This window comes from Anomaloglossus baeobatrachus, chromosome 3 (genome assembly GCF_048569485.1).
Source record: "Anomaloglossus baeobatrachus isolate aAnoBae1 chromosome 3, aAnoBae1.hap1, whole genome shotgun sequence".
Classification (NCBI taxonomy): domain Eukaryota; kingdom Metazoa; phylum Chordata; class Amphibia; order Anura; family Aromobatidae; genus Anomaloglossus; species Anomaloglossus baeobatrachus.
The window spans coordinates 170,432,441-170,455,318 of NC_134355.1; the positions used below are offsets into that span (position 1 = coordinate 170,432,441).

At 42.3% G+C, this 22,878-nt stretch overlaps 1 protein-coding gene across 1 annotated transcript in view; it reads right to left on the reverse strand.

Annotated features, from left to right (window-relative positions):
• Positions 1-3,821: 3,821 nt before the first annotated feature.
• VTA1 (vesicle trafficking 1) overlaps positions 3,822-22,878 on the reverse strand; it is a 264,360-nt gene continuing 245,303 nt past the window's right edge. Inside the window, exon 8 of the mRNA XM_075338168.1 lies at positions 3,822-4,359. Coding sequence (XP_075194283.1) covers positions 4,214-4,359 — 146 coding nt within the window. The 3' untranslated portion in view covers positions 3,822-4,213. The remainder of the gene's footprint in view (positions 4,360-22,878) is intronic.

Here is a 22,878-nt window from a genome sequence, read left to right on the forward strand (position 1 = left end):
TACGAGCAGCTGCAGTCTCCTGTGGAGGAGACTCGCGGCTCCGCAGGTTAGGACCCGCCACGTCCAGGACACAGAGGGTCCTGATCGTGAGCATGTACCTGCATCTTGCAGCCTGTAGACCTCGTGATGATCATGGTGCGATGCAGGGAGCCGGTGCTGGCAGGGCTTTACTTCCTTTGAATCATTTCTGGAGCCGCGAAGCTCTAAGTACTATACCAATGGCAAGCAGCAGGCCAAATCAGAGGCAAGCAGGTGACGTCAAACACCGGTGTCTGCCATTTGTATAGTGCTTAGAACTCCGCGCCGCCGCAAATGATTCAAAAGTAAAGCCCTGCCAGAGCAGTCTCCCCGCGTCGGGGACCACATGCGACCCACGTGTTTGAAACCTATGCCTTACATGACACATTACACATCAGGGGTCTGTGATTGGCCAGTAACTAAAGAGAGAAGCAGCAGAAGAATGGGACAAGATTTAAAGAGTCATCTGTAGCTTTAGTGAAGAGACAATAACACAATATTTACTTAATCAATTTATTCTAAACCATATCTAACAGATACATGCATTTAAAGCCATGCACTTGTAATTAAAATTCAGACCCCATTTGCTCTGAAAGATTAAAGTGGTATAAACACCTGACACCAAGAGAGGCATAGAAAATGTAAAAGCCTGAAATACAAAAAGGTGCAGTTGAAGTAGGAGTGCCTTGCAAATGTATTCACCCCCTTGGCTTTTTACCTACTTTGCTACATTACAACCGGTGTTTAAATAATTTTGCAATCCAATGCATGTGTGATGCTTTATAACTAGTCTACGTTGTTAAGTGAAGGTAGAAAAATATAGGCAAAACATTAAAAATTTATGGGATAACAAATAAAAGCTGGCATGTGCATATGTATTCACCCCTTTTGCTATGAAGACCTTAAACATTTCTGATGCAGCAATTACCTTCATTAGTCACATGCTTAGTGAAAGGAATTCCAACTGTGTGCAATCTACATGCCACAGTCTGTCAGTATATACACTTTTTTGAATGGCCACAGAGGATGCAACATCATTAAACAAGAGGCACCACTGACCAAACAACACCATGGAGACCAAGGAGCTCTCCAAACAATTCAGAAATAAAGTTGTTGAGAAGTACAAGTCAGGGTTGGGTTCTAAAAAAATATCCCAATCTCGGATGATCCCCCAGATCACCATCAAATCCATTATCGAATGGAAAGACCATGGTACCACAACAAACCAAGGGAGGGCCACCCACCAAAACTCTCGGCCCAGGTAAGGAGGGCAATAATCAGAGAGGCAGCACAGAGACAAAGGGTAACCCTGGAGAAGCTGCAGAGTTCCCAATCAGAGACTGGAGTATGTGTCCATACAACCACAATAAGCCAACACTCTATAGAGCTGGCCTTTATGGAAGTGTGACCAGAAAAAAAACATTTACTTACAGCCAAAAATTAGAAGGCTTGTTTTGAGTTTGCTAATAGACAGGTGGGAGACCCCTTAAATGTATGGAGGAAGGTGATGTGCTCAGATGAGACCAAAATTAAACTTTTGGCCACCAAGGTAAATGTTATGCCTGGTGCTAAACAAACACAGCTGATTACCTCAAGAACACCATCCTCACAGTGAAACATGGTGGTAGCAGCATCATGCTGTGAGGATATTTTTTTGGCTGAAGGGACAGGGAAACTGGTCTGAGTTCAGGGGAAGATGGATGGTGCAAAATACAGTGATATTCTTGAGCAAAACCTGTTTCATTCGATTGTAGACTGGGATGGAGGTTCACCTTTCAACAATGAAACAAAGCATACAGCTAAAGCAACACTCGAGTGGTTTAAGGGGAAACGTGTAAATGCATTGAAGTGGCCTAGTCAAAGCCAGGACCTTAATCCAATTGGAAATCTGTGGTCAGACTTGAAGATTGCTGTTCACAAGAGTAAACCATCTAGCTTATAGGAGTTGGAACACTTTTGCTTTGAGGAATTGCAAGAATCCCAGTTGCAAGGTATGGAAAACTCAGAGACATCCATAATGACGTGCAGCTGTAATTGCCGCAAAAGGAGACTTTACAAAGTACTGACTTTAGGGGGTGAATAGTTAAGCACACTGAGGTTTTCAGTTACTTTGTCCTATTTGTTGTTTGTTTCACAATAAAATGAAAATCATATGTTCACAGTTGCAGGCATCTTCTTTACATGTTTACTCACAAGGAAGTTATCAATGCTCAAAACAACTTATTTATGGTGGTCTTTAAAGCGTCACTACGTATATATCCCTACAATCACTTCAAAAGACCATATTGTAGTGCAAAATATTTCATCTTTATTAACATGATTAAAAAAACATGTACACAAAAGACACAAGACATGATAAAAAAATATATATGTACAAGGTGTAAAGTGAAGGGTCTATCAAAAAGGCATGATTTTAACACATTCCATTCATAATATCATTTGATATCTTGAAACCATCATAATTCATCCCCTATATTCTGAGATGAATTAGTTCAAACATGTAGGGGGTATAATGTAAATGTAGGGGGTATAATGTAAATCTCCTTGCCTATAATTTGTAAGTAATAATAATAAAGCTTTTGGCTGAAAGATGCAAGAGAGATAGCCCTCAGATGGTAAATAAAGAAACTACATGCAAATCTGACTCCCTGACGAAGATACGTGAAACGATCGTTGGAGTGGTGTGAGGGAGGCTCTATCTTTTAGGTAACTATACCATCTTTCTGCACATTGATGTCATACGGGCTTTGAAACACTGGCTTGTGGAGTATGATCGGATCACTCTTATGTGAGACTTGACATCTCTGCAGGATGCTTCATTTCTGTGTACACCGTATAAAGTTCGTTTTGCATAGTACATGAATATTAGGTTCATGTTTGACATTATATGTAATAAGACTTATACATTTTGCCAGTGAATCAGAGTGCCTTGAATCAGATTTGCATGTAGTTTCTTTATTTACCATCTGAGGGCTATCTCTCTTGCATCTTTCAGCCAAAAGCTTTATTATTATTACTTACAAATTATAGGCAAGGAGATTTACATTATACCCCCTACATGTTTGAACTAATTCATCTCAGAATATAGGGGATGAATTATGATGGTTTCAAGATATCAAATGATATTATGAATGGAATGTGTTAAAATCATGCCTTTTTGATAGACCCTTCACTTTACACCTTGTACATATATATTTTTTTATCATGTCTTGTGTCTTTTGTGTACATGTTTTTTTAATCATGTTAATAAAGATGAAATATTTTGCACTACAATATGGTCTTTTGAAGTGATTGTAGGGATATATATGTTCTTTACATGAACTGGTGCAAACCCTCAAACAAAACCCAGTGAAACTCCAGGTTGTGAGGTAGCAAAACACAAAAATGCCAAGGGGTGAATACTTTTGCAAGGCACTGTAGAGTAAAGGAACCCAGTCACACATCTATTACTTGATAGGGTCATGTTAAAAGGGCAGACAAAGGTCAGCTCAACTATCCCAAATTTTTACACCATTCTTCAAGTGTAATATTCTCCAGAAACACCAATATTTGGTGAGATACGAGGTCATTTTATATTAAAAAAAAAAAGAAAAAGAAGATTCATTCAAAGTTTCAATTAGTTCACTAAAGAAGAAATAAAAATCTGAATTAGTTTAATGTGAATTGACCGTATATCATATTTTAAACGTAGTCAGATATTTAGTACATATCTGAGAATTGATAAAGGCAAAAAAATGAGGTTCAATAAGAAACTGAAGAGTTGAGGGGAGGCCTTTCCCAAGCATTTTGACTCTTGTAAGATGGCAGGTTATATCAAGGCATTTTATTTTAAAGTACTACAGACAAAATGCATTCATTTCTAGATATTTTCTTGCTCATCATCAGAAACATTTTGAACATCACGGTTGTGCAGACATTGTACAATGGAGTGCTTTTTAGGAATGACTGTTACTCTCAGAACTTTAATCATATTCCATGCAGCACTTCACTGAGCCTTTAAACAAATATTAACCCGTTTTGTAAACAATTTAATGTATGAGCATTGTCATCTCTGACCTTATAAAAAATACCAGGTTTTAAATAATGCTCTTAGCGAGTTAAAATTGAAGTCATCATTGTCATGTGTTTCACGAGACCAGGGGTATCCCAGCACATGTGGTATCGCTGGATAGAGCCTAGGAAGAACACGGGATCATCATTCTCTCCCTGCGGTCAGCAGCTTTAAGGCTTTCTGAAGGTTCTCTACCGCAGTGTTTACATCTTCATACTGTAAAGCACTACCAGCATATTTGCAGTATTTCTGGGCCCTGGCAAAGTCTTCAGGTGTCAATCGGGTTCCACCTAAAAAGAGAGAGATTGTACATTAACACAAATCATTTTCTTGATTTCTCCCATATTACCTTGAAGCTGAAGAAATCCAATAAAACATAATATATTATACATATCAGTCATACGTAACTTTTACTATAGTTTCCTTGAAGGGAATGTCAACCCTTTAACACTATTTTGTTTGTTAATCTTAAAAGGTCCAAACTTTTCTGCTAATTCATTCCTTAATACATTTTTATAGTAGTAAAAGCTGTTTTTCTTTAAAGCTCCAAATCCTCTGTCCCACAGTTACAATTTATTGCGAAACCACAACATAAGTGATGTGTCTGAATGCTAAGGGACCTTCACTGATCCCAAAAGTGACTTCCCGTGTCCCCCGTTTGAATGGAACAACAGGGCACATATACATCCATTCAACAGCTTTTATGCCTACAGAAATATCCGAGCGCATATCTTCTCGAGTCTCACAAAAAAGGCAAATGGCAGATCCAGCACCCCGATTCTCGTGAATGGCCCAGGAGTGGGTAGTGTGTGTCTAGTATATAGCATTTTAATTTAATGTATATGCATATATTAAGGCAACTATATCTATGCAAAGGATTAGGGTCATGAAAATTAATCTTCGGCTGCTAGAGAGGTTTACACTATGCTGTTGGTCCAAATGACAGGGTAATAAAAAGTGGACCCTCACGTTACACATTAGCGGTATATTAGCATTTAGTCAAATGTACTATTAGGGCATTATAAAACGTTAAGAGTTGTACAATTGGCCAGACTCCACATATACATTAACACTGGTAACTTTGCAATGTAGTAATTACTTTCTGCTGTGAGTGTCTGTCCGTATAGTTTTGCAGCAAACTGCTGAAATGTTGTAAAGGTCAACAATTTAGCACACGCCTTTAATTGTAAAGGCCATCTGAGGGTATGTGCACACGATGAGTATTTGGATGCAGAAATTTCTGCACCATTTCGGCAACTCTTGGCAGGAAAAGGCAGCGGTAAATACGCGCATTAGGTCACACGTTTTCGATGCAGTTTTGCATGTGATTTTCACCTGGCTTTTTTTTAGCGATTTTAGACAGCAAGGAATGCTGTAGAGACAGATGATAGCTATAGACAGACAAGCATAATCGCACCCCCCAACATTTATCAACATTGAATCCTGTGGATCTTACAGGACAGCTTTTTATGATTAAATAAATAAATGGTAAAAAAAAAACATTAAGTGGGATCCCCACCCCGATTTTTGTAATCAGCAACGGTAAAGCATACAGCTGAGGGCTGATATCAGTCAGTGAAGGTCCAAGGATATTGGACCCTTCCAAGCCTAAAAATGCCAGCTCGCAGCTGCCCCACAAGTGGCGCATCACATTAGCTGTAACAATTCTGGCACTTCACCTCAGCTTTTCACAATTGCCTTGGTTTCTTGGCAATTGGGATAATGGCATTTGGGGTTGCTATCATCTGTTTAGTGTCAGCTGATATCAAGCCCAGGGGTTAGTCATGATACTTAAACTATTTTTTTTTCTTCTTTTTACTTACTGGGTTAGTAATGGGGGAGTCTGATAGACATGCCACCATTACTAAAAACTGAGCTTGATGCCAGCTGGCATCAACGCCAACTACCATTACCCAAATTGCCAAAGCACTAGGGCAATTGGGAAGAGCCAAGGTGAAGCACCAGAGGTTGGCACATCTAATGTGATGAGCCATTTCTGGGGCTGCTGCGGGCTGGTATTTTTAGGCTGGAAAGGGCCAACTAACCATAAACACTCCGTGACTTATAATATCAGCCTGCAGCTGTCTACTTTACACCTTTGATGGTTGCAAAAATTGTGTGTGTGTGTGTGTGTGTGTGTGTGTGTGTGTGTGTGTGTGTGAGTGTGTGTGTGTGGGGGGGGGGGGGCAGGAATTACACAGTTTTTTTTTCCTTCATTTATTCAATCATAAAAAGCTGTCCTATGAGCTGCACAGGGTGCAATTTTATTATATTCTATGCTGGGGGGTTGTGCAATTATATGTCTGTCCGCCTGTATTTATCTTTATTTATTATCTATTTCTGTGACATTCATTGCTGTCCAAAAAAACCTAGAAAAACACATGCAAAAATCGCATTGAAAACGTGTGTTTTTCTTGCAAATAGATGCAGAAATGTCTGCATCAAATGTGTGCACATACTGTTTAAGATACTATGAGGTCCAAAAATGCATTTGAACGCTATGATAACGCTATCATAATTAACAGATAACAAGGTCTTCTTAAATACCTAATCGCTAGGGTACCTTTGTTTCAGATCGATATTTCCATTCTATATTTTACAATCAACATGTTTTGCCATATAGAGGTTAGAAATTTAGAAACTTCGTGGATTAATGCAGATGTGTTTATGTGTAAACATTTGTTCTTCACTCTCCATTAAACTTTCAGGAGATTGCTGCTGGTTTGCTCCTTGGTTAACAAGGCATAACCATATGGTCTTCGTTACAATGATGATTGCAATTAGTTTGCTAATTCAGTTCATAGTTTGTGCTGACTTTTATTAAATCCACATTATGTGATTCAGGGAGTTATCTGACATCTGCATTACTATGGATGTAGAGACAACCAAGAAGGTCAATGTACGGTAAGTCAAGCTCTAGCTTGAGAACTGATTGAGTGCAATGAATATCAATTGCTTAGATCATCCGTCAATGTAGGCATGTGATCTTTGCTATCATCACCTAGGCCAGATTGCTTTGTCTCAGTGCCCCTCTCCAGTTACAGAATGACTTTTAAAACATAGATGCTCATATTGTCTACTTTTCTTTTAAAATGAGAAAGCCAATACCTTTGAGAAAGGCTTGTCCTTCAGGTGTGACAGATGAAGGCAGCTTTTATTCTCTAGTAAATGTAACAACCCACACAGTGTGGGGAAGCTCTGCCATGTGCGCAAGACGTGACGCCCTAAAGCCTAAAGGGACGTGAACAGATCCAATGCAAAGTGTAAAGGAAACTACATAAATGCTCTATGCCCACAGCTACAATGTCCATAACATGCGGGAAATGATTGACTGCTTAGGATATTTACATTGAAGAGGTCTTTGTGCATCTATGGAAAGAGCTCTAGGCTGATTACCATTCTGGTTTTCATTAAAAATTATTGCTAAAATAAAATATTTCCTTATTTCCACTGCAAATCTTTGTATGGCTGCAACATTTCTGATAAATCATTCTGTTATGTAACAAAACACTACGACCACCGACAAACGGGATAACTAGCCTAAACCAGAACAATTAAAATAGCTGAATCTCATAGCCAATTTTCTGTTTCACTAGACACACTTAAAACCAGGTAAAAGAAAAATAATACATTTTATTTATATAGCGATACATATTCCGCAGCGATTTCATATGTACACGCTTTGTATTGATGTAGGAAATGTGGCTCATTAAATAAGACAGATTTTTAATCATTTGTCACAGTGCTGTGCCACATATATGACCTATATGCCACATATGTAAGCCTCAAAAAGAATAAAATAATATTTATATCTCCATGTTAAAGCTTACATAATAAACCATTTTGGTAGGACTATATATAAAATTGTGATTCACACAGCCCTTGCATGTTATGGGCGAGTTTAATTTCTAAAATCTTTCTTTGAGAGATTACTGCTAGTCGATTGCCGCTTGATACATAGTTTTAAATGCCGCAATTTCGATTGGCTGATGAAGGTAATTCTAATGATTTCACTGGTTGATTCACGTATAACTCCTTTACTCCTCTCCACGCTGTTACATTGTGGCAGCCGCCGGCTCTAAGCAATACGATCGTCTATTGGTGCAAGTGCCGGACTAGGAGGTGACCTCCGGAGGGGGGAGTGGAGTGCAAGTGAATAATGGTTGATCAGATCAGCCAACCCATGCGGCCAGCTACTGTGCCGGCGTCTCATCAAACAGTATGCCGTACATATCATTTATCTAATTAAATATGACAGGTTGCCAAAATGCCCCGGACTATTCAAGGCAGCGATAAATAATGAATAGAAGAGACGCGTAGGACATGAGCACACTTAGCACGAGCACTTTAGGTGGAATAGCACATAGCACAATGATAGGTTTCACAGCACCCAGCAGCACGGTTTAATTGCAATTGCTAAACCTATCAAATAACAATGCCACGCAGAGACCCCTGTATCTTGGGGAATTTATTTTGGTGTCTGTAGAGCAGAACATATTTTAAAGCTATGCCACTGTAGTAGTCCTCTTTTGGCCATTTGCTGTATCAGCAGTGCTAACTAGGACATCGATCAACTGATTAATGATAGGGTTTGGCTAACCTGCTGCTAAACACGTGCAATTTAATTCACACACGGCACGTCTTTATTGATAATGGTGTCAAATATAAGGCACTAGAAAAATTAATTTATTTTAGTGATATAAAATAAAGTGGGGTCCTCAATAACCTTTACTCAACAACATAATTTGCTTTACTCAACAGTATATTGCATTTGAGTTAAACATTTCGTTTAACACAGAAAATTTGACATTTTAAGCAAGAAAAAAAAAAAAAAGGACATTTTTGTGTACTCACCGTAAAATGTCTTTCTTGGAGCCTTTTCATTGGGGGACACAGACAGTGGGTTATATGGTGTCTCCAGGGGAGGCTTGACACTAGGTTTGAAAAAAAGTGTTAGCTCCTCCTCCCACAGCATATACCCCAGCTAAGCGGGAACTAGCTCAGTTTGTTGTAAAAGCAGTAGGAGAAGGACAACCAAAACCACAAGGGTGGGAGCTGTGTCCCCCAATGAAAGGCTCCAAGAAAGACATTTTACGGTGAGTACACAAAAATGTCTTTTCCTTTCTCGCCTTTTCATTGGGGGACACAGACAGTGGGACGTCCCAAAGCAGTCCCTGGGTGGGAACTGAACTATTAACAGTGTAGAACATCAGCCTAAGAGCTGACTAACAACTGCAACTGCAGGGAACACATATCAAAACACTGTCAAGAACCGAGCAGTGGCCACTTATAAATGGGCCACTGCCGCCTGAAGGACCTGTCTTCCAAGAGCAGCATCCGCGGAAGCATGCGTATGCACTCTGTAGAATTTTGTAAACGTGTGCACACTGGAGCAGGTAGCGGCAATGCAAAGTTGGGCCGCCGAAGCCTAATGGCGGATAGCCCAAGAGGCACCCACTGCTCGTGTAGAGTGGGCCTGCACAGATTGAAGAGGAACAACACCTCGTGTTTTGTAAGTTTCACACATGGCAGTCCTGATCCATCGAGAAATCGTGGATTTGGAAGCCCGGTCGCCCTTTTTGTGTTCTTCTGAGAGGACAAAAAGGGCATCGGACTTGCGCAACGGCGCTGTTCTGGAGATGTAGCTCCGCAGAGACCTGACAAGATCGAGAGTGTGAAGGGCTTTCTCAAAGGATTGGACCGGGGCCGGGCAGAATGACGGCAACACAATGTCCTCGTTCAGGTGGAAAGAGGATACGACCTTCGGAAGGAAGGCGGGGGAAGGCCGAAGGACCACCTTATCATGATGGAATATCAGGTAAGGTGAGCGACAGGACAGAGCTGCCAGTTCGGACACTCGCCTGATAGAGGTAATAGCGACTAAAAGGCAACTTTCCAAGACAGCCGTTGAAGAGAGATTTCTCTCAAGGGTTTGAAAGGAGGAAGCTGAAGAGCTCCGAGAACCAAATTCAGATCCCAGGGATCTAAGGGGTGACGATAAGGGGGGACCAAATGCGCCACCCCTTGAAGAAAGGTACGGACCTGAGGGCGAGAAGCCAGCTGCTTCTGGAAAAAAATTGAGAAGGCAGAAACTTGTCCTTTAAGGGTATTGAGAGCAAGACCCGAGTCCATACCGTCTTGCAAAAAGGCAAGAACATTAGGGATTGAAAAGGTCAGGGGTGACCGATTATGACGGTCACACCAGGACAGATAGGTCTTCCAGGTCCTGTGATAAATGCTGGCGGAGGAAGGCTTGCGAGCATTAAGCATAGTATGAACTACCCTGGAAGAAAGATGAGACTTGGCTAGAATCAAGGATTCAAGCGCCATGCCGTCAAATGCAGCTGTGCTGTATTCTGGTGGAATATTGGACCTTGCGACAAAAGATCCGGGCGGTCGGGAAGACGCCAGGGAGTGTCGCCGAGAAGGTGAAGGAGCTCTGGAAACCAGGCTCTTCTGGGCCAGTCCCGGGCCACGAGGATCACCGGGATTCCCTCCGCTTTGATTTTCTTGATTACTTTCGGAATGAGAGGGAACGGAAGGAAAACGTATGGCAGGCAAAACTGCGACAGCGGGAGGACTAGAGCGTCGGAGCCGAGCGCTAGCGGGTCTCTCGACCGGGATACGAAGGGATGTACTTTGGCGTTTAGCCGAGACGCCATGAGGTCCACATCTAGGAGCCCCCAACGAAGAGTGATCTGATGGAACTCGTCGTGGAGGGACCATTCCCCTGCTGCTAGACCTTGCCTGCTGAGAAAGTCTGCGGCCCAGTTGTCTATCCTCGGAATATGGACAGCTGAAATAATGGGAATGTGCATCTCTGCCCAAAGAAGAATCCTGGAGACTTCTTTCATCGCTGCCCTGCTGCGAGTTCCTCCCTGACGGTTGACGTAAGCCACAGCCGTGGCATTGTCTGACTGGATCCGAACCAGGAGGCCCAGAAGCAAGGGTTGAAAGGTCTGAAGGGCCAGAAATATGGCCCTGATCTTCAGAACGTTGATATGAAGGGATCGCTCGGGGTGAGACCAGCGTCCGTGAGCAGTGTGGTGGAGAAACACCGCCCCCCAGCCTAACAGGCTGGCATCTGCCATGACTACGTGTCAGTGAACAGGGCGGAAGGACTTCCCCTGAGATAGGGATGGGACCTGAGTCCACCAGACGAGGGAGCTGAGGGCAGTCCGAGATAAGCGGACTGACCGGTCTAGAGAGGCTGGATTCTTGTCCCAAGAGGACAGAAGATCCAATTGCAGAGGGCGCAAATGGAATTGGGCAAATGACACGGCTTCCATGACTGCTACCATCTTGCCTAACACTCTCATCCCACTCCGGAGGGATGGGTAACGGCGGGAGCGGAGGGATTGGGCGTCCCGGATCAGGGAAGACCTCTTGTCTTCTGGAAGAAAAACCCTGGGTCTGAACCGTGTCTATCAGCATACCTAAAAAGGTGATGCGCTGATGTTGAATGAGGGATGACTTGTTGAAGTTGAGAAGCCACCCTAGCCTTGAGAGCGTGTCTGGGCAAATTTGCACGCTTTCTGAGCAAACTTGATGAGAGCTCCCCTTGACAAGTAGGTCGTCCAAATAGGGAACGACCAGAACGCCTCTGGGGTGCAAAATAGACATGACGACCGCCATGACCTTTGTGAAGACCCGAGGCGCAGTAGCCAGTCCAAAGGGAAGGGCCCTGAATTGGATATGACGGTGTCCTACGGCAAAACAAAGGAACCGTTGATGCGATACACATATGGGAATGTGTAAATAAGCATCTTGAATGTCTATGGAAGCTAGGAATTCTCCAGGTTCCATAGCAGCTAGTACGGCTCGCAATGATTCCATTCGGAAGGTCCGAATCCGTACGGACCTGTTTAGCCTTTTGAGGTCCAGGATAGGACGGACAGAGCCATCTTTTTTTGGGGACGACAAAGAGGTTTGAATAGAAACCTTTGCCGCGCTGTTCCAGGGGCACTGGAATGATAACGTTTGCTTTCGCCATTAGAAAACGAGCGTCCACAGGTGGTACAAGCATAGTACAGGTCCATAGAGGATGCCTGGGAAGCTTTATCACCCTTGCGGTTACGCATGTCAGCAACAGTTCCACAATAAGTACTGTGAGCCTCTAGCAGTATTATAAAGGGCCGGCTGTGGGTTAGGAGCTGCTAGCAGTATTATAAATGACTGCTATGCAGAGCCGGTGTATACCGAGTAAAGTAGCACACCCTGTCAAACAGTCGGTATATACCTACAGGCACAGTTAGTATATACTGCTAAAAGCTGATATACACCGCCAGTCAGCAGAGACACACCGCTAGAAAGACAGCGATATACCACTGAGCAGAGTGGTATATAGTGCTGCAGAATCGCAGAGCCAAGGAGGCGATCTCACCCGTGTCTGCTCCCCACATGTAATGGCGTCCAGTGTTCTCTGGCAGCATGGAGGGGAGAGACGGCCCACTAGAGGGAGCGGCTTCTGGAGCAGTGGAGGGGGCATTGCTAGAATGCAGGCTGACGCCGGGAGCTAAATTTATGATGCTTCCCCGGGATCACGGCCTGCATCGCCCCACCGGCGCCTTTCCAGGCGGCGTTTTGGATGCAGGGGACTGACTCATTGTCTCCCTACCTGCTCCTGGCTCCGTACTGAAGACGCGTCGGTCCTGGGATGCGGGGATCTCGGGGACGCATCTTCGGCTCAAGGCTAGCAGGTGCTCGGCTCTGCTTAGCCCTCTGGAGCTACCTCTGTGAGGTGCTTCCAGGGAGCCTGGAGGGGTACTCAGACCCGACCACTTGGGCGCGAGGGAACACTGACGGCTTGTGCACGCCAGGTTTCCTCTGCCCGTACACGGGGGTAACAGGGGTGGCAAGGCACCCTGGTATTGCCCCTATCAAAAATAGAATGAATAAGAAAAGAAAAACAAAATAAAAAGTAAAATAAGTTGGCCTGAGGCACCTCTGGTGGAGCTCAGTCCAGACATGTCAGCCTCCCTGCTGACACTAGGAAAAAACTGAGCTAGTTCCTGCCTAGCTGGAGTTATATGCTGTGGGAGGAGGAGCTAACACTTTTTTCAAACCTAGTGTCCCGCCTCCCCTGGAGACACCATATAACCCACTGTCTGTGTCCCCCAATGAAAAGGCGAGAAAGGAATACTGACTCCACAGGGCTGAATACACAACTTTCAGATTTAGATGTTTTTTTTTTTAAATATTTTAGAAAACACATGCATCATTTCCTTTACACTTCACAAATACTTGCTACTTAGTATTGGTATATCACATTAAATCTCATTAAAAAATATTTAAGTTAGTGGGTGTAACGTGGAACAACATGGAAAAAGTTTGTGTGGATTGTATACCTTTTCAAAAGTACTATATGGAATTCAAATTCTCCTCTCCTCAGCCTTCCTCACCTGTCTATCAGACTCCTCCAACTAAAAAGAAAACTTTTTCAAGGGAACCTGACAGGTCTCCCATGCCCTCCAACCCACTAACATCTGCATATTGCTTGCTAAACAGCTTTTATAGAGTTTGACACTTAAAACACATGCTTTAAAAAAGTATTTTTTTTCAACTCCTTTTTCATATGCAAATTAGGTGTTTGAGTAGTCGATTAGTCATTGGTTTACCCAGAATAGTCATCTCCCTCAGCATCGACAGCTCTGTGCTAATCTCGAGCGGTTTTCTTTACCCATGTTATTGTGCCTCTGAAGCCGGGTTTATAAGTCTTGGCTTCAGATGCGCAGTACGCATGCCATGATAGAAAAATTAATTAAGCCAATTAGTAAACATTAGCGAGAAAAAAAACAAAAACACCAGATTTGCAGTTTTTGGCCCTCACTCACGGGTGCTCTTACCAAACATTTGATGCCCGGATGGGCGCGACTCGAGTACCCGAATATAATAGAAGTCAATCGGGAGCTAATTCACTCATCATTAGTTCCCACTTCTCCCTAAATAATTCAATAAAATCAGATAAAAATGTTGCATTTACCCCAATTTGGAATCAATACAACAGTCTGATCTTCATGCAAAAAATACCTTCACACAGGTGGAGAGCGCAATTTTTTTTTTTTTTTTTTAACATGAGTTTTTTTTTCACAACTTAAATGGAAAAAAAGATCTATACGAGTGTGTTTTTTATAACTGTATTCATAGTGACTGATGAAACAGAATTCAGAGCAAGGTTTACCAGGGACTGAAAACCTTAAAAACCATGGTGGAATTGCATTTTATTTTCACAATAACAACACACTTGCAATTTTCCCCTGCATTGCAGTACATTGAATATGAAAATTACTGACCTAAGTCAAAACTTCAACTCCTCAAAGAGGAGAAGAAAAAAAGCAAAACTGCAAGAACAAAAATTGGCTACAGAGGGAAGGGTTAAATTGGAGGCAATTGATGGAGGGGTCACATCACATTTTCCTCAATCAGCAACCATTCTGAGAACAGGAGATCTCTGCACTGTGTAAGAGAAGATTCTGAACCAGAAGAGTGGGCAAACATGCCTTCTTTGGGTCTTTAATCCCTTTCCCACTTTTACCTACTTCCGAATTACCAACCGACGCATGCTCAGCAGAGCAGAGACTAGGCCAGACCCTGCAATGGAGGTCAGTGATAATACTTCATTTCAGGAAGGGGTCAGAGGCTGCGGCAGTGTCACAGAGTACAAAAGATAAAGCAGACCGTTTTTGCTAAATAAGGGTATTTGGAAAAAATTATAATAATATTTAAATGTGTATTTATTTCATTTATTCTTGGAGAACCCCTTTAAAAACTTTTGAATATTTATGGGTGAATGTCACAAAACTAGGCATAAAAATATGAGTAGCCTTGACTCGCTAGATCATCACAAATACCAGAGACCTTGACAAATTGACTGAGTACTCTAAAACTTAACCATTCCCTTAATAAATAATACACTTTAAAAAGGAACCTTGGAATTCATCTTAGTAGAGAAACCTGCTTCTTTCTTCTCCTGAACTGATTCATTTCAAAATAATCAATTCACAAGTAGAGATGATTGCACCCCAACAGTAAAGTAAACATGACTTTACAATAAAAAAATAAATCAGTGTTTGAGTGGTTAGAATTTGCAAAGCACCCAAACTTGAGTGAGTATCACTGTGCTCAGGTATGCTCGGTGTTGGTCCATTGCGAGCTACTTGCAATCTCTAAATTGCTCTCACTGGAAGTAAAATCAGCATTATTGGATGTATTGGGTACAAAAGGAAAAAAAAAACGCCCTCCCTTCACCAAAGTGTTCTGATTAGAAGAACTGAACTATCAAATCGGTGACTTTAAATGAAATTCGGGTCAAGTCTACCATATCTCCCAAACAAAACTTTACCTAAAGTCCAGCTGAACCTGCCAAACCGATCTTCAACGGGTCCGCTTATCTGATCACTGCCATCTTTTAAGTGGATTGAAGGGAGGAGGATAAATGGAGGAGCAAGCGGCAGACCCCCTCCTATCTACAGTACATCTTATCAGCACCAACTGCCATCTCCTATCTCAGTAATGGGAAAGTCTAAACTGAATACAGATTTTACTCCAAAATTGAGAATTTTGAGAATGATCAGTCCAGATGGAGAAAGAAGCTGATTTGTCTGATTAGATATATTCCAAAGTTGCTTATTTTCAGGTGTACAATTGATTTATAAAATAAAAATTAAGGCCTTGTGCGCACGCTGCGTTTTTACCCGCGGTTTTACCCATGAATTTGCTGCAGAAACTTCTTGAGACATGTTTGTAACCTTTGTGCAGACATTTCCCAGCAAAACCTATGGGAAAAAAAATAGCTGTGCGCACACTGCGTTTTTTTTCTCAAGAACATTCTTTGTGCAGAATTTCTTGAGAAAATTTCTTGAGAAAATGTGCATGTTACTTCTTTTCCGCAGGTACCTGCGGTATTTCACTCCATTCATTGTAATGTAATCGCAAAATACCGGGGGTATACCGCAGGTAGCAAATGATGTGTGGTATACCCTTGGTATATCCGCGGTTTATCTGCGGTAATGTTCATCACTGCCTGCGGTTTACAGAGAAGTGATGTCATTATGACAGGGAGAGGAAGCGGAGCAGAGAGTAAACACACACACACACACACAGACACATCACAGACACATCACAGACACATCACAGACACATCACAGACACATCACAGACACATCACAGACACATAGTAAAAACACACATCACACACACAGACAGACATATAGGATACACATAGAAATCAAACGGACATATAAAAAACAAAAAAAACAAAACAAAAAAAACAAAACCAAAAACGTGGGCTCCGCTGTATTTTTACCGTCCAGCAAAGGTAAACACACAGCGGCGGTATTCACAGGCTGGGGAGGGCGAGGGCCATGGTTAATGCCTGCCCCCCCACGCAGCCGAGAATATCAGCCTGCAGCTGCCCCGGGACTGTCGCATCCATTTTGCGGCAGTCCCAGAGTGTCCACGGCTCTTCCAGATTGCCATGATGCGGTGGAAATCCAGATACTAACGAGTTAAATGGCAGCGGATTGCTGCCATTTAAGTCCAGGCTTAATCATGGCAGCGTCTATGAGACAGCTTTCATGATTAACTCGTAAGTAAAGTGAATGAGCACACACCGAAAAATCCTTTATTTTAAATAAAAGACAAAAAAGGCCCCTCTTTCACCCCTTTATTAACCCCTCCCAACACACAGCTCCGGCGTAATCCACGCAGGCCCCACGACTCTTGCATCCAGCCGCGACTGACACTGTTCAGAATGCAGCCTCGTAACGAGCCTGCAGAGAGGTAACCACAGGTCATTTCTCACGGTCGGTAATGTGAACACACTATCGACCGTGAGAACTGCAGTGTCCTCACAGGGACTCTATCTATTGATTATCTATCCTTCCATCCATCCATCCATCCATCCATCCAGCCTTCTATCCATCCATCCTTCTATCTAGCCTTCTATCCATCCTTCTATCCAATAATCTATCCATCCATTATCTATCCATCCATTATCTATCCATCCATTATCTATCCACCCATTATTTATCCACCCATTATCTATCCACCCATTATCTATCCACCCATTATCTATCCACCCATTATCTATCCACCCATTATCTATCTATCCATTTATCTAGCTATTTTTTTTTTCTTTTTCAACATGCTTTATTTATATATTATTGCAGTTACAGCATAAAAAACCGCAGGGACCAACCTGCGGAAAAACAGCGGCAAAAATGCACCAAAACCGCGGCAAAACCGCATGCGTTTTTCCCAAGGTTTTGGTGTGGTTTTTACCGCAGATGCGGTAATCTTCAACTCCCAGAAGTTTCTCAAGAAATTTTTTTTGAGAAAAATCACTTTTCTAGTGCGCACATAGCCTAAAACAATGTTTACACTTTAACCCCTTCACATTTGTCGTACATGTAGGGTGCAAGTCGGAAGCAGGCTTATGGGATAGCCTGCCTCATATTCAGCAGATAATGGCTGTGCTCAGCCCGCGATTGTTAACCTGTTAAATTCCACAGTGAAACTCTAACAGTGTAATATAATACGTCGCCATGGACACGCCTGTGACGTGATCGCGGGTCACTGATGGGTTGCTATACCAGTAGAGAGTCTGCTGAAGACCTTCGTGCTTGTCATAGCATTGCTCCACTGAAACACTGCCTGGGTTCGGGCTTTAAAGCAGACTGTGATTTTCACTATATGCATATACGCAGCAATACTGCATAATCTCTCAAAAACAGGCCACTAGTTGGTTGTTCTCGTTACTCTAGTAAAACATATCACCCACCAAACATTTTCTTTTGGGAAAATAAAGAATTATTTTTACAGATTTTTTATGATGCTCACAATTTAGTATACAGTTCCGTCTTAAAATTAATAAAGTGTAAGAGCACAAACTGTGTACCTTACTTATACAAGGAGCACGCTGTAGAAGGCACATTTACAGATTAACACGTCTACGTCTGTCCTCATATACATTATCATAGTTTTCAAAACAAATTTTCTGGAGAGTCAAGTTGACTGGCACCTAACTAGAAATAAGAGGTGTGGGTAAAAAGAAAACAGTAATTCAGCAGTGGTACTGTAAAAATAAGATTAGTTACTTCCAGTAAGAGTTGGATTGGAGCCCTGCTTATTTTTCGGCTCCCAGCAGGTAGACACGCACACATGCTTAGATGTGCAGTTGCACACAGGTCAGTAAACAAGCAGTGAGGAATGTAGAAAACATATCTTGTGTTTTACCAAGTTGTAGAAAGTGTATAAATAAAATAATAAAAAGGTCTTCTGGGACTTACATACATATTCCTATCGTATATACTCTGTAAGATCTAGCACAAATGCAATTACAAATTCATATATTCGAGGTTGTGTGTTACTTCGTGCTGCTGCATCTGTTATGACGTTTGCTTTTGCACTGCATAAAACAGCACCAGCACATTTATTTTAGTTGGTGCTTTTTAAAAAAAAATAACAAATAAAAACAAAGTTTGTATAGATCACAATTCTCTACATGATGCACTAAATGGAAAAAGGTATTGGGACACTTATACATTATACCCACAGGATATTTTATGATGTCCCATTCATAAATCCATGGGTATTAATATGGAGGAAGTCCTCCTATTGGGGCTAAACAGCTTCCACTCTTCTGAGAAGACTTTCTACAAGATTTTGGTTTGTATCTGTGTGAATTTTAGCTCTTTCATCTGGAAGAGCACCTGTGAGGTCAGACACTGATGTTGGACAAGAGGGCCGGGCTTGAAATCTCTCCTAGTTCATCCCAAAGGTGTTCAATGGGGTAAAGGTCAGGGCTCTGTGTGGGTCAATCAAGTTCTTGCACACCAACCTCACCTAACTTTATGGACCTTGCTTTCTGCATTGGGGCACAGTCATGGGGACAGAACACGGCCTTTCCCGGACTATTTCCAGAATGTGGGACGCATTCAATTTTCCAATATGCATCATGTCTTAAAATGCGGAAGTATTACAATTTCCTTTAATGGGAAACAAGGAACCTAGGGATTTGGAACCTACTTGTGCACCACCCAGCCAGAAGTGCCATGGTATCCTTTTCTACAGTTTAAATCTGAAGGCATATGCCAAATCCAGAATCATCCATTACACTGTCAGTTAGAGAAACACATTTTGTCACTCCACAGAATACGTTTTATACTACTGCAACTGACACTTAGAATTGTGCATGAAACTCCTGGCGGCCAGTTTTTCTTCTCAAGGTAATGTCAGAGTAGGTTTGGAACTCTGCAGTTACTCCGTGAGCACTTTTATGCCCTAGGCGCCTCTGCACTTGGTGCCCATGGTCTACAACTTCATGTGGTCAGCCACTTTATAGCAGAGTTGCCGTGGTTACACTGTTCAATGTATAAAGGATGTGTCCCAAATAGACAGAGTTTTGGTGTTTGTACCAAACACAGACGTTACAAAAAACAGTTCGGATTCGGGTGCTATACCTATGAATACCACTCCTACGAGGATCTCTGTGCTCAGGGACGCTCAGTTCTCAGTCTAGTGTGAGCAGCTTGCAGTTTTGAATGGCTCGCACTGGGGGCGGAGACCCAAACTGCCAAATTAATTACTTTAATTGGGGTTCAGGTCAAGTCCAGATCCCAAACCGAACTTTAGATAAAGTCTGGATGAACCCTCCAAACCAAACTTCATCAGGTCCACTCATCTCTAGTCCCAAATACTTGTGTCCATGTAATGTAGCTTGAATGTTATCATAAATGTGAGTAGTGTTTGAATTCAATTGAAGGCACCAGAAAGCCTATAATTCCTATCCCTTTAAGTTTTATTCGTCTACTTGTTATGTATAGGGTATAAGTAGTCGAACTAACATTCCTGTAGTGAACTGTAGGTTATTCCATTTTCTACTATATGTAATGTAACAACAAACTTACAGATGTAGCCAAGTTTACCTTAACACAAATAAGACAGCACTGGGATATCTTTGCGCAAAAAAAGTGCAATGTTAAATTACCTTAAAGAAGTTGTCCACTAGTTTAACATTGATGGCCTATCCTTCGGATATGTCATCAATGCCTGATCGGCCAGGGTCCGGACCCCGCTAATCAGCTATTGTCAGTCCCGGCGGTGGCAGAAGCAGGAAATGCTCAGTTCTGATAGTGTCTGTGGCTGGGTACTGTACATCTGATTCCTAATGATTTGAATGGGAGGCGGATGTGCATTACCCGGCAGCTTCAGAACTGAGCAGTTACGGTCACAGGCTGCTCCCGCTGACACAGAGAACACCTTATTGGTGGGGGTGCTGAACTGATCGGACATTGATGACTTATCCTAAGGATAGGCCATCAGTTTAAAGTAGTGGCCATCCTCTTTAGTGAACCTTTTGTGATCTAATCTAAAGTTAACTAAACGTTGCTTTGTCACGTTCATGTACATCTTTAAAATCACAAATTTAAAGTCACACATATGCAGTAGTAACAAGAAGGATTTGCGGGGCACTACTTTCACTGAGGACTGTCCACATCAAACAATCAGCAGCTAGTTATAGAAAGCACACGCGGTGCTATTGATCTCTGCTGCGACCAGAGGAGACTTCCAGGTCGGACTATACTGAATACAGCTGCGGGGTGCTTGTTCCAAAAGCATCAGAGCATAGAACATTAAGCAAAGGAAGAAAAAAGGAACGGCACTCACCGGTAATTGCTGTGACGGGTTCAGGTTTATTTCATGGTCAGAGGATACATGCTTCGGCGTTACAGGGAGGGAATGAGGATGGTTAGCACAAAAAGACTACGGCCGTTTCGCCCCTGTAGGTGGGGCTTCAACAGGTCTTACCTGTTGAAGCCCCACCTACAGGGGCGAAACGGCCGTAGTCTTTTTGTGCTAACATCCTCATTCCCTCCCTGTAACGCCGAAGCATGTATCCTCTGACCATGAAATAAACCTGAACACTTCACAGCAATTACCGGTGAGTGCCGTTCCTTTTTTCTTCCTTTGCTTAACAAATTTAAAGTCAGACTACCAGTATCACCAGCAACTTTTGAGCTGGGAATAATTTATGATGGTATTGCAAACCTATGTTAAAGGATAGTTTTTCCATATATAGCTCCTCAAAGTAACAACTTTGGAGAATTTCTGAGAATTCGGCTTCCAGACTGTAGTCGCTCAGTAGTGTTGGTAACACTTCATTTAGCAGCAAGTAAGGGAAATACTTAGCATAGTGACTTAACTAATGTCAGAAAGCAGTGGCCTCTGTATGAAGAAACATCTTAAAAGAAATGTATTAAAGAGAACCTGTCACCTACAGAATTGCTATTTACCTGCATATGTATTAGTAATCTGCAGGTACATAGCGTTTAAGTCAGGGGTCCCCAACCTGTGTCTTGGGAGCCAAATGCGGATTGTAAGACCAAGTCGTGCAGGTCACAACTGCCAGCTTGCTGCACTAGCACTTGATTCAGGAATCAGCTATGAAGAAAAGGTCTATGGATGGTGACTTGTGAGTAGCCCTGCATAGAAGAGAAGATGTGGATATACATATACTTGCAGGGGATGAAGGGGGGAAGAGGGAGAGAACTAAATATGGTAAGCTGGAGATTGGATAATACTGTTAGAGAGGAGCTTGAAGCTGAATGCAATAGTGCAGAAATTCTATATGTACAGTGTACGTGGAGGTAATTATAGCGCCTATATGGGATGGAGCACAAGGTCTCAGTGTGCTTTCTATGGGCAAGCTTAGGCTATAATGGTGGGCTCCTGAATGTCACTACTATTCTCTGAGTTAAATGTGACTCCGGTTAAGAAAGATTGGGGACCACTGGTGTAAGTAATTCCTGGCTGGCTTACTGGAACAGCAGCTACACGGAGAAAATTAAGTTCTGTTCTCCTTGTAGCCACTCGCTTCCAGGCATAAAAGGTAGAGCAGGAAGCGGTTACAATTACCTCTCACTATGATGTGCGCATGCTGCACTCACTCCCTGGCATATTGATGCACAGTATGCCAGTCAGTGTGCAGATAAACAGGGTGCCCATTGCGTAATAAGCAGCAGCTGACCACTTCCTGCAGCGACGTGATGACTGGAAGCAAGCAGATGGAATAAGCCACTGCTCTAATAAGCCAGACAGGCATAATTTAATGCTACTATGCAGATTACCACAATATCTATAGAAAACATGCGCTCAAATATGGTTGATTGTGTAAATGAAAGGTTTAGAAATATTAATGTTTCTCAAGCTAGCGAGTCTTAATATATTTGTATTTAGTGGCGTGGGGGGGGGAGGTATGTCAAGGATCAATATAAAAAGAAAATCCCTTCTACAATATATGGCTCCAGAGAGTGACTAATGTGACTTAAAATCTATGGATAGCAACAGGATTTTTCAGTCTTGTTGCCACTAGTCCTGCAGCCACAATGGGGCTTTAAAGAAAAAAAACCCAAACATTCATATAGCACTTTGCTAGATGAACATCTATGGACGCACACTGCCTGCCAAAGAGCAGAAGAGATGAAAAGGGATTATAAAATACGTGGCACTGTAGACTGTAAGCAGTACTGTTAGGCTATGTTCACACAGTGCATCTTTTGGTGCGTTTTTGAGGTCACAAAGATGCACCAGAATGCATACATTTCCTTCTCCCAGCAAAGTCTATGAGATTTCTATTTTGCTGTCCACACTGGCCATCTTTTTTGGTTGCATCTTGGCTGAGTTTTTTGATAATGCAGCATGTCAATTCTTTTTGCATTTTTCCAGCATTTCTGAGCACTTCCAGTCAATAGATTTGACTTAAAAAACGCATTGGGCAAAATGCGGTAAAACTGCATTAAAACGCATGC